We start from the raw sequence: 11,837 nt of genomic DNA, 5'->3' as shown, positions 1-11,837 counted from the left end.
CTGCATCCTGTTTTCTTTACTGATGGGGGAGGAATCTGCTCCGCGATTCCTTGAAAGGCTGCAGCATGTTTTCCACCAGCCCCATGCTGGGTTTGTGAATTAGGTTCCTGCTTCTTAGCATCCTGGAGAGAAGCTTTGTGCTCAAAGGGATCCCAAAACACCAGCTCTGTTTTGTAGGAAAAGCCCTGCCATCCTTCCGTTGATAGCAGCAGGTGCTTTGGCTCCTGGCACCCAACATCCCTTCATGCATCCAATTCCTCTGCTGTCTGTGGACAGATGAACAATTCCCAAACCAGGGAGATTTAAGATCCCAGTGTTGGTATATTCACTGCCTACTGACTCCATTATTCACCTGTGCCTTTGCAAAGGGCAAGACAGGCAAAATTTGGTTTGTAAAGGGCATGGGGCTCAAAGAGAAAGCCCAGTATGGGTTTTGCTCCATCCTGCAAGAGGTGAGCACTTCCCGGGGGTGCTGAGTGTCCTCAGCTCTCAGGGACATCAAGACAAGGCAACATGAAAGGGAGGATCCTCCAGTCCCTGTGCTCCTGTCATCCCATGAGGTTCCTCTGAAGGGCACTTAATTGTTGCGTTCTTCATGGTAAATACTCAGGGATGGTGCTCAACCTCTGTCAGCTCCTCAGCTCCATCCCCAGTGCTAGGAAGGGTCTCTGATTCATCCATGCCTTTCCCCTCTGCCAGGGGTGCTTCCTGCTTTATCACATCTGTGGCTTTTTAGCATAGCACTCCACCACCTCATCCCATGATGCTGTGTTGGGTGATCCAGCAAGGTTTCACCCACTTTTAATACCATGGCATTAAATACTAGACTATATTCAACATTGGGATACGTAAAATGTATAAACACCTTTTCTCCTCTTCCCAGCCCCAACCTCTCAAAAAAGGAATTGCAGTCGTGCTTCCATCCTGCTTTTTGTCAGTGCAGTTACTGCTGGGATGAATAGCACCAGCTCAAATTCAACAGCCTTTTCTGCACCAAAACTCTAGCCAGCTTGGATGGAGATGTCACCTGCCCAAACCTCTTAGGACTGTCCTTGGAGCACTGGTCACACTAATATAAAGTTTGGCTTTCCTAGGCAGGAGTGGGAATGTCACCCAAGAGCAAGTTTGCAGAAGTGTGGCAAATTCACCCAGCGTTGCAGCCCAGCATAATTAAGCAGCATTCTTATTCACGTCATCTCCTGGCTTTGGCATAGGTTTTATTATAGTCATTACAAAGACAGATATTACTTTTGGATTGACTCACTTGATGGGTTGATCAGCACTTTATTGTAGCCTCCAGTTATAGCACTTTTTATGGCATCCAGAAGAACTTAACCATTAGCACACTATTAGGAAGAACACTGGCAGCTGATTAAGTTGCTGAAGGTCAAAGACATTTTTCTTAATTGCTCCATGTGTGCTCCCTCCTCCTCCCCCTCCAACGGAGCTGGAGGGAGATCATTCTGTTTTAATAATAAAGTCACAGAGGCATACCTCGTATTTGTCATCAAATCTCCAGGGAGAGGGTTATTCACCACTTAAGATCTTGTCTAAACTGTTATGGTCTCGCTGCTGAAATGAAGTCTTGGAGATTTTCATGGCATGTATTGAAAGAAAAAAAAAGCAATCAGGGTGACTTATTGAATTGGTTAACACATCTTGCAAATAATGTGCTATTAGGGTCATAATAAAATGAATGCATGGCTACGCTGAAGGGAGGTCTCTGTCTTTGGGAGGGGAGGGAGGATGATTTTCTAGCCTCTGGAAGACTCTCACAACTCCTAGGTATATTGCCAGAACAACCCTGTCACAGACAAGAAATCCTGGAGTTCGTGAAAGTTTTTCTGATCAGCTTTGTCATTCTTTCCTCTGGAGTGCAGCTCATCAGTTGTTTCCCCCTTAATTCCCAAGGGAGGTCTGCTCAGCAAGGTGTTCATACCCTGTCCTCCAGACTACACCAGCTACGCACTGAGCTTTACTTCCAGCATGGTCCAGATGCACTGCAGGAATGATAATTTCCAGAGCAGACTCTTTAACTGAGCCAATGGCAGCCTCCCTCCCCTTCACCAACATAACTGGATAAAGAGAGTTTGTTTTAAATTGGAAAACAAGCAGTTTTCCCCTCTGTGCCCCTCATCTCAGCAGCATGCACCCTCCAGGATCACCGCAGAAGGCGAAAGGGAGGATACCCTGCCACTGATTGCTTCAAAACAAATCCACCCTGTGAGCCTGGAAAAGCAACCACCAGCCCTGTGCTCCTGGAGAGGGTGCACATCCAGTGGTGGGACAAGGCTCTGCTGACTGCTTTGGCTGCAGGGTGAGCTGAAGGCTTCAGCTCCCTGCTCATACAGCGTGCTGCCAAGGGGGCTCACACTTCCCATGCTTCACTAAGCTCCTTGTGGGATCAAGGATATACTTACCTGGAGCTCATTGCCAGGGTGGGGCACAAGCCTGTATTCCTTACCCAGTACAGCTAAGAAATAGTTTTAAACTATGTGATTAACTTCATCTGACTGTGCCCATTTAAATTTTTTGCTTCAGCTTCCACCCTCTCACAAGCCTCCTGTGATGAGAAACCTGAGGTGAGAAACCAAACTCACTAGAAGACGTTTCTATGGTAAATTCCACCTGCAAAAGCTCAATGGTCCTAGTGGCCTCCCAGATTTTAGAGTCTCAGCCAGATGTTCAGCTGCTCACAGGGCTTCATCTTTCAGTTCCAGATTCATCCGACCCAGCTGAAGTCACTAAAACCATGAGAAACACCCTCCCTCGCTTCTCCTGAGTTGGTTTTCTACCAGCTCCGTTTGCCCACTGGGGTTTAGTCTAGCATCAGAGTCAGGCCTAGGGTGGATGAGGACTGCAGGGTGCAGGGCTGACCTGTTGCAGGTTGCTAAGTCAACCTCGCCGCTTCAAGAAGCGGTCAGTGAAACCATCTGCCTTTGCAGGGCAACCTGCAGTGCTTTGAAGAGGAGCAGGCTGTTGCCTTTTGACAAGGGAATGGCTGTAAGGTCTCAAAGGAAGTAAGAAGGGTGAGAGACACCCAGTTACTCATCAGTCAGCACGTGGGAGGTGTAGGCAGTATAATGCTCCTGCTGAGTGTCAAAGGAATGTGTGACAGACGGAGATGTGCTTCACCCAACAGTTTTATGCCAGTTCCACCTGCCTCAGCTTTCCTACAAATCCCCTCTTACAGGAATTGATTAAGGGTTAAACTTGAGACCTAGTTCCCATGGAGAGATTTCAGTATTTATACTTCTCTGTTGCCTGGATCAGATAAGACAGGCTGTGGTCTGTTACTGCGATGCCTAGACCTGCGCATGACATCCAAAGGGCCCATGGCTTTCCTTGCCCCACAGCTAGGAGATCCTGAAAATGTGGGATGCAGATGACCACAGAGAGCTCACCAGCCTGCGGCAGAAGGCATCAATTATGGAGCTGACATCCACTGTAGATCCACTTGTTCCTCACTCCAGCCAGCTGAAGAAAACCAGCCAAGTCAAGGATACCCAAGGATGCAGGAGCTAGAGACAAGATTTGGTAACTTTAAACACAGAAGTTTAATCAAGCCCACTATTTCGTTCGCTAGAACTGCCTATTGACATGTGCCATATCCTGCCATCATCTGAAGGGTGCAAGCCAAACAACAGGGCTGCACCTTGGCCATGGCCAAGATGACTGCAGAACCTCTCGGTGGTGGAGGACACCAAGAAGCTTCCATTCCATTGAACTACATTAATCTAAGCTTGTCATTACAGCACAATTATTCACAGAAGGTATTTCCCAGAGAGAAGACCTTCTGCAGAATATCTGCCTCAGTGCCTTGTAGCTTTGGCTTTAGTCACATGCAGGAGTGAAAGATTTCTGTAACAGATCAAATCCTACAGATAGAGATGCAACTGCTGGGTAGGCCACCAGTACTCTCGGGGGAGGGGAGGGGGTCTATATTGCTGGTCCAACCTCCACAGAGCCACTGACCTTGTAGCTAAGGCCAGAGGTGCTGAAACCAAAGGCACAAGACCCATGGCAAAGCATCACTCTGCACCCATTATTCCGTGTCCGTCCCCCTCCTGTTGCACCATAGGTCTTCTTTCATAAGGCCCAGCTCTTCTGCAGGGTGATCCAAACCAAAGCAGCTCAAAAACATAAAAAGCCAATGCTTCTAGCAAAGCAGATATCTGCCATGGACAGTTTCTTTCCATGGAAGCATAAGAGGCTGACCTTCAAAAGGCATCCACCCAAATACCCCTCACTCAAAGCATCTTTCTATTTTTATGTCAACACATCTTCTCCTGAGCAAATGTGAGTTGTGAACAAAGTCCCACCAAGAAAAATATTGCCTAGCCTGATGAGGACAGAACTGTCCCACAGTACAGAAGGAAAGTTAGCTGCCTGTGGGCCATCTATAAATGCTCCTCTTCAGGAACTCCTGATGCAGAAAAAATGCCAGTCTCACATGCAGGGCACAAGAGGTCCACTTTTATAGGAATTGTCAATCATAAAAAGGACTGCTCAGTCAAAAAGTTGTATCTTAGGAAAGGTATCCTAGCACTTAGAAGTAGCTTTGGAGGTTGCCTGTTTTCCTGGATTCTCTTTAATAAAGTTTCATTATCCTGGTCTTTCCTGTTATGTGTGAGAATTTATAAACTATGCCTCCTTCAACCTACTTCAGCTAATCTTTATCCCTGAATTCAATAACCTCAGAATAAGCTTGTCCTCTCTTCTCCCTTCTCACCCCAGTTAAGATGCTCTTAAGCATCTCCCTTCTCCTCTCCCCTCAGGTGATATGTAATTAGTTCTTGTAATTAAAACTGTACCCGAAGGGCTGTGCTTTCCGCAGATGTTGTCATTGTTCCAGGCAACACCATGGGTTTGCTGCCAGGCTCAGGCTGCTCCTCAGCATTGGGTGGGACACCTGAGGAGACCTCTATAAGATCCTAGCAAGGAGGTCTTCTGAGATTTTTGATCTGGGCCTTGGGGGACTTTTCTGGATGTCTCACCTGTGGTATTTTTAAACTGGCTATCCAGATATGTTGGCTTCCAGTATTTCCTTCTGTAGTACTCATCGGTGAGTCCAAAGTTTCCACAAGTGAATGTGGAGAGCTTGCCCTGGAAGATTTTCCATCATTCAGCCCTATCTGAAAATTTACCTCTGTTAGTTGATCTTAGGGCCAGGAAAAAAAACCAAAACCAAACCAAAACCAAACCAACCTACCCACAAATGGATTAGTTCAAATTTTCTCTCTCCTTGTTTGAATGTTTTGCTTCAAGTCCATGGACTGTAGCAGGGCTGGAGAGCATTTCTTATGGTCACATCTCCAGCAAACGCAATGCTCCCCTTGTGCTACTACTTGCACATATGGCTGGGCCACAAGCTGCCCAAGCGGGGGTGCTTTGTGCTCTGAGACCAAGGGCTGACTAAGGCCATAGTACTTCTGTGACTTAAGAGAGACAAATAAAAGGCTGGGCCCAAGGCCGGCTCAATAGACATTCCAGATGATGGGGAAATAATGAATGGATTTCCAGCAACTCTCAGCTTCCTCATTCATGCCACCTGAAATCAGTCCAGGCAGGACACTGTGGAGATGAGCCCAAACAGGCAAAATTTTCAGGCCTGTTCTGGTACAAGGTTGACCAGAAGAGGGGAGAATTACACTTTAGGAGCAGAGGAAATTTACATATTTTACATAGGCAATTTTACATAGGAAATTTGCAGTATTTCAGGGTACCTTTTTTTCCCTTTTACCTGTAATTCAAGGTCCTTTTTATCATGGACCTTTATCACTACAGTCATAGAAACTATGACTTCTTGTCATAGAAACAGCTGAAGGAATCTGATTTTTTCACCCTCTAACACCAAGTCACAGGGTGGAGGCTTGGCCACTGGTGATGCAGCTCAGCTAAGAAGATGGGCAATAGGAAAGGATGGGGCTGCAGCTCTCTGAACTACTGTTCCCAGGAAGCCATGGAAACCCATGAAGAAGTGCTATGGTTTCTGGGTATACAGCAAGCACAGTGCTAGCTATCATACTAATGTTTGGTTGGGGTTTCCTTCTCACAGTTGCAGCATGAGATTCACTGAGTTAACTACCCCAGAATAACCAACGGTGTAGTCTTCATGCAAACACGATCATCAAATGGATGATGACTTTTAAAATGTACTTTCAAAAAAGAATTAAAAACAATCAGCAAAATTCAGATCAGCTTGTGGGTGCAGGAGAGGGCATGTGGTTGCTCTGTCCCTGTAATGCTGACACACGATCACAGAGCTGCTAAGAGGATTCAAGGCAAAGGACTAAACCATGGGAAAACCTTAACAAGACCCCTTGGCACAAGGATTCAAGCTGGTCTTAGCATCCATGGCCCTAAACACAACAGTTGAGGATTATTTCACTTGTAGGTTCCCATAGGTATCTAGAAAAGAACAAAGCATTTCTTTGCAGTTAAGGAAGGTTTAAGTCAGCTCGATGGATTCACTTTGAACTGAAATTTGCTCAGGACCATTCACAAGACTACAGCACAGCCTCCCCACTGTCACCCAGCTTTGCAGTCCCACTCACTTCCATAGTGCCATTTGGGTTTCTTTGGCTTCATCCACCACCACTCAGCCACCGAATAAGGAAGAAACGTAGTATTGACTTTTGTCATTATTTATTACAAATTAAATTTTGCAAATTATTGTCTGAAAAAAATCAATAGATTTAAATAAATATACAGATTTCAGGATGCTACATATGGCATGTGTGCAGTAAGTCACTTAAAGAGGAGACATTATACACACAAGGAGATAATACATAGGTCTTTACAGCAGTAGTTTTATTTTAAATTACTAGGCTCACATTAAACCATGTGCAAAGTTTCCTCTGGAACAAACCCTTTTGGGATTTTTTTTTTTTTTTTAGAATGACTCAAACCTTCACAAGGTCAAATATAAAAAAAAGTTTCTCTGCAGCTTTGGGAACCAAATGATTAGTTTGCTGTTTCATTTACAATACAATCAATTGGTCTCATTTTTCCCCCCTCTAGGGCATAAAGCAAAATCAAGGAAGTATTTATGTCCAATGGGACTACACTTGCCACAGATCTTGGTCCACCAACAACTTCAAGCAGCCTTTTTAGATGCTTGTGTGTAATACTGGAATGGGCAATAAGGGGGTCCTAACGGTGGTTCCAGGAGAGCAATTCTTTATCTGCACAAACCAGATGACAGCTGCAGCCGTGATTTATAATAGAAGTTAATCCACCCAGGCAAATAAAAGTGCATTTGTGACACAGCTCCAGAGCCTTGAAATGGCATTTGCCTACAAGATTGGTTTCTAGGTCCTGGGCTCAGTGTCTTTTCCAAATTATTCCTTCCTTCCTCTGGGCCAGCAGCACTGCACTGCTCCAGGCCTGGGGGAGCAGCTGTGATTCTGGCACAAGTTTAAATCCAAGCCTTTCTTCTAAAGCTGTGCAGACAGTGCTGTGCTCTCTTCCCAGTGATCCTTTCTTCCACATCAATCCCACCTGGCTGCCCCTTGCCTTGCACTTCTCATAGCGACATGCTATCCATATATTGATCGGAGACCTGATCTAAGCAAAGCAGCAAGCAAGCCTTTGCATGCTATTTTCCCCCCACCCATCTTCTCTGCCCCTAGCCTTTCCTTTCAGGCAGAGCTGAAAGAAAGCTGGGATATTAGGTTAAGAGCTGGAAGTACTCTACCCCACTAAGGGTATGTCTAAGGAGATGAGACAGACTCATGGCACTGAACTCATCCAGACTAGCAGCTCAGCTCTGCCACGGACCCAGCAAAGCACCCTCCCCAGGCTACGTGGGGCTGCATGCACAGGGCTCCTGCAGAATTACAGCTCCCCTTCAGCCTCCCCATCCCTGCTGCTGCTGTGCCTGATGGCAGGGGTCAGGCTTGGATTTCATGCAAGCTCTGGTGTAAGCAAACTATCCTCCACCTAAACAAGAGCCACGTAAGGACAGCCCTTCAGTGAATTTCTCAGCCAAAGAATGCCACCAACTACTCTGCTGGCTTTCAGGCTTCTAGATGATACATATTCTTTTAATAAAAGGTTGGGAGCTGTTTTACCATGGGAGTCTCATTCATACACACACTGCACTGCCTGACAAGGAAGAGAAAAAAGTGCAAAGGTGGGCTCAGGCAGGGCACACTGTGGGCACCAAACCACCTCTGAATGGGGCCACGCTGGAACCATGCTCAAACATGGCTCAAAGGCAGAGCAGGCCAGGCCAGTGGTAGGGGCTCAGTGCTGCCAGGTCCAGAATTGCACAGAGTGCAATTTCTAAGTAAGTGATTCAACTGCCCAGCATGGGCTGACCCTCTGCCTAGGACTCCAGTGCAGAGTTAAGCTAGTATTCTACCAGCAAGACCCTTGCCTGATCCAAAGAGGCACAATTCAGCTCCACAACACATCTTTGACTGTATAGAGAGAGTTTTCTCATTACAACAGTCTCTGGAGTACATGCGGTACTGGTTCACACAACAGGAGCATGGAGACTTCCACTTCTTCCCCCTTCCGCTCATGGCCTTTCCTTCAGCTCTTAACTACCAACAGGGGAGTTCAGGGCACCCACAGAACTCCAAATTCTTCTGGTGAACTTGGTGTGCACCTGTTTCTTATCTCTTCTTCTTCCAGATGTTTTTCTTCCAAGGCAAAACTGTTGGCGGTGCATTCCTCTGAGCATGGTGCTGATGCTTGCTGAGGCGCAGACTGGAGATGGCAAGATCCCTGTAAAGAGAAGAGACACCACGTTCATTCTCCAGTCTATTTTCCTACTACTCAGCAACAGCCTGTATTATGCTATTTATCTACTCCTCACCAAGTTTTTTTTAGGGCAGAAGATGGGGAAAGGAAGAGGGGCAGTTTCTAGCTGCAGCTGTATTAAGCCACAGCAGAGATCCATCCAGCCCAATAGCCCCTTTCCACCACTGGCCAGCAGCAGAGGCTTCAAGGAGTCCCACAGCAGGGCACAACCCAAGTGATGCTTCCTCACATCAGCCTTTCAGAAAACATTCGCATTGCATCTGATTTAACTGTCACCGATGGACCAACCCTCCTGCAATTTGCAGACTCCTTTTAACTCATTTACACTCCTGGAGTCCACAGTTTCTTCCAGCAATGAGTTCCACAACACACTGATGTGATGTGAGAAGAGCTCTTTCCTTTGGTCCAAAGCTGCTGCCCAATGAATCGTTTTCCTACATGATGCTGAACCTCCCCCACTTCTTGTATATCACCCATTTGCCTGTCCCATCTGAGAACAACTTCCCACTCCAGTCATTACATTTTATGTAATAAATAATATGTAATATTTGGAAGGGCACAAGCAGCCCTAGTTCCCTCAGCTGATAGTTTTCAATTCTACAGAGAGCAGAAATAGTCAAGTCTACTCATTTAAAGGGAGACAAGAAGGGGAAGTCAGGTTGAATCCAAGTAGCAGCTGCAGCCTGGGGTCACAACCACAGATTTTAAAGCACTTATGAGGGAAGTTCAGAGCAGATTTAAGTGGTGTGCTCACCTGAGAGCCCTCAGCCGGCTGTGGTGGGAACACCTCATGCCACCACCCTGTGGAGACTTCATTGATGCTCCAGAGCTCACTGGGAGCTTCAGACTCTGGAGATACCTGATGAGCAAGAGGAAATGCGTGAGGCACTCATATCCAACCATGCTATGCTAAGTACCAGGGGAGTGCTGCTCCAACGTCACCAGTGACAGACTAAGACAATCGAATGCATGTTTTTGAAGGGTTAATTGCAGCTATTTGAGAGCTATTTATAGCTCACTTTTATCTTTTCCTGTCCCCACTTTATTCACAGTCATATTTAAATCATTGAGAATTTTAACTATTGCCTTGATATGACATTAATGGCAGATCTCTGCCATGACTTTGCTCCCCACCTCCCCTCAGCAAAAGCACTCCTATACCGCAGGCTGAAGCGATACAACTGAGAGCCCACATGCACTATAAAGAGCCAGGTACAGAAGACACTTGACTTCCAAGTCCCAGCTCTCAGCAGTCCTTGCTCTCCTGCAGCCTCTCACACCTGAGCCATGCAGGAGACACTGGTGTCCCAAAGCTTCACACCCCCCGCTTGTCTCCCTCCCAGCACGCTGCCGCTGCTTGCTGAGAGCTGAGCAACCGTCCCCAGGGAGGCTGCAGAGTTACTCTGGCTCCAAAGCTTTGTCTGTCTGCTCGCACCCTCACCAAGCAGGCCCCAGGGTTGTCCACAGGACTCCCTTGACTTACCCAGGCTTCGCCTGGCAGAAGGTGGCACAGACGTGGTCCCTCGAGTGTGAGCACTCACACCTGCTGAGTGATCTCTTGCGCCGCCTTGGCGGGCTTCCCAAGCCATAGGGAGCAGTGTGTCTGAAAAACAAAAGGAATCAGCTACACAACTAACTTTTTATTAGCCAATAGGTTTATAACACAACCCTGGGAGGCAGCCAAGCCAGTGCCAGGATAATAAAAGTCTCATCTATAGACATAAGGTGAAAAGGTCACTGATATTGCCTAAGCCTTTAAACTCCAGCTCCTCTCCCACCTACTCTTTTCCCCACCCTACCCCTCCCAGGAAAATTGCTGTGCCAGTATGTGCTGGGCTGCAAGTGGAATTTTCTTGCAGCAGCCCAGGCTCCTGTGCAAGGGTCGCCACATGGGCTGGGCGAGCTGGCAGCTCCCCTGGGTGGCAAAGCGCACAAGGAGTGCGGCTGCCCCGCTCCACCAGCAGCAAGCAGCCAGTTGCTCAAGCACAGAGATGTCAGGGCTTTCCCTTCCCCTGTGGGTTTTAACACACAGGACAGCGCGAATCAAGATGTCTTGTGGCCATAGCAGGTTCTTCTAATCACAGCATGCTTTCAGAGCTGTTAGCACATTCCCACTCCATCTTTGATCGCAATCTACTCTCCCAGAGGGTTTAGGATTGGCAGTGACTGCAACTATTCTCCGAGCAAGCAGCGAGTTGTAATTGCACGTTAGCAAGCATGATTATAACCACACCTGAGTACATGTGTTTTGCTCCGGTGCGATGGCCATTGGCCTGAAACTGCTGGGGAAGCTGCTGTAGCATTCTTGAGGGCAGGACTTGGCAGCTGCGGGACATTAGCGCCAGCCCCCCCACTGTCTCATCAACAACACTGGCAGCCAGCAGGCAGGGTTACAGTTCGCAAGCGGGTAGAGTAACTTTCTAACTTTCAGCTATGACATCTTGGTGTTGCTTTTGGCTTGCAGAGGTACAAATCTCAGAAAGAGTTGAACCCGCGAGGAGGCAGCACCCTGTGCTTTCACCCCCCTCTCCTTCAGGTTATACAAAAACTCCTGAGCAGAAGCATGACTTGTCCCTTTCTAGATGTTGGAGAGGACCGGACTTGCAATGCTCTCCGGAGCAGGTGCTACAAGAGCCTCACAGCACCGGGACCCTTTCTCACCTTCCTCTAGCCTAACCCCATCCTCAATCAGAAAGTACAGTCACCTACTCATCAACAGACACACACACACACACGCCAAAAGTGACATTCACACTTACCCTGGTGTGTTGACCCAGATGATATCCAGGTGACAGAAGTAAATGCATTCCTTATCCAGCCAGCTGTTGCAGGAACACCGCTTGGTCCTCGGGTGCGCAGCGCTGGCTGTGGCCAGCTGGGACTCCAGCAGAGGATGGCCCATACCTGCAGCAGAAGGAGGGAGGGATGAGTTGCAGGCTCGGCGGTGGTGTGTCACCTCCGGTGAGGATTAAGGCGATTTCAACAGGCAGGCAGCTTTACGGGAGGCACAGCCTTGCAGATTCGGCTGCAGGCTCGTCAAGGACTTGGTAAGCCCGGCAGCTGCA

General features: G+C 47.6%; 1 protein-coding gene across 1 annotated transcript; it reads right to left on the bottom strand.

Annotated features, from left to right (window-relative positions):
* Window positions 1-8,624: 8,624 nt before the first annotated feature.
* On the bottom strand, window positions 8,625-11,674 carry LOC104132537 (endothelin-2). Its single transcript, XM_009645835.1, has 4 exons — window positions 11,532-11,674; window positions 10,256-10,375; window positions 9,527-9,631; window positions 8,625-8,736 (listed from the first exon to the last, which is right to left on the bottom strand). Exons 1-4 carry the CDS (start codon window positions 11,672-11,674, stop codon window positions 8,625-8,627), a joined length of 480 nt encoding a protein of 159 aa, XP_009644130.1.
* Between the last annotated feature and the right edge of the window lie 163 nt (window positions 11,675-11,837).

The sequence above is a fragment of the Egretta garzetta genome, unplaced genomic scaffold (assembly GCF_000687185.1).
Source record: "Egretta garzetta isolate BGI_Z169 unplaced genomic scaffold, ASM68718v1 scaffold368, whole genome shotgun sequence".
Classification (NCBI taxonomy): domain Eukaryota; kingdom Metazoa; phylum Chordata; class Aves; order Pelecaniformes; family Ardeidae; genus Egretta; species Egretta garzetta.
The sequence above is the reverse complement of the archived record's forward strand: the minus strand, read 5'-3'. Positions and strand labels throughout refer to the sequence as shown.

What these genes read in the sequence shown, in the direction of transcription:
- LOC104132537 (XM_009645835.1), bottom strand. Translation starts at nt 11,674, where the DNA reads ATGGGCCATCCTCTGCTGGAGTCCCAGCTGGCCACAGCCAGCGCTGCG. An exon ending in ATCTGGGTCAACACACCAGG is followed by an intron (nt 10,376 to 11,531) that starts GTAAGTGTGAAT and finishes TTTGTTTTTCAG; the next exon opens with ACACACTGCTCCCTATGGCT. An exon ending in AGCCGGCTGAGGGCTCTCAG is followed by an intron (nt 8,737 to 9,526) that starts GTGAGCACACCA and finishes TTCTCTTTACAG; the next exon opens with GGATCTTGCCATCTCCAGTC.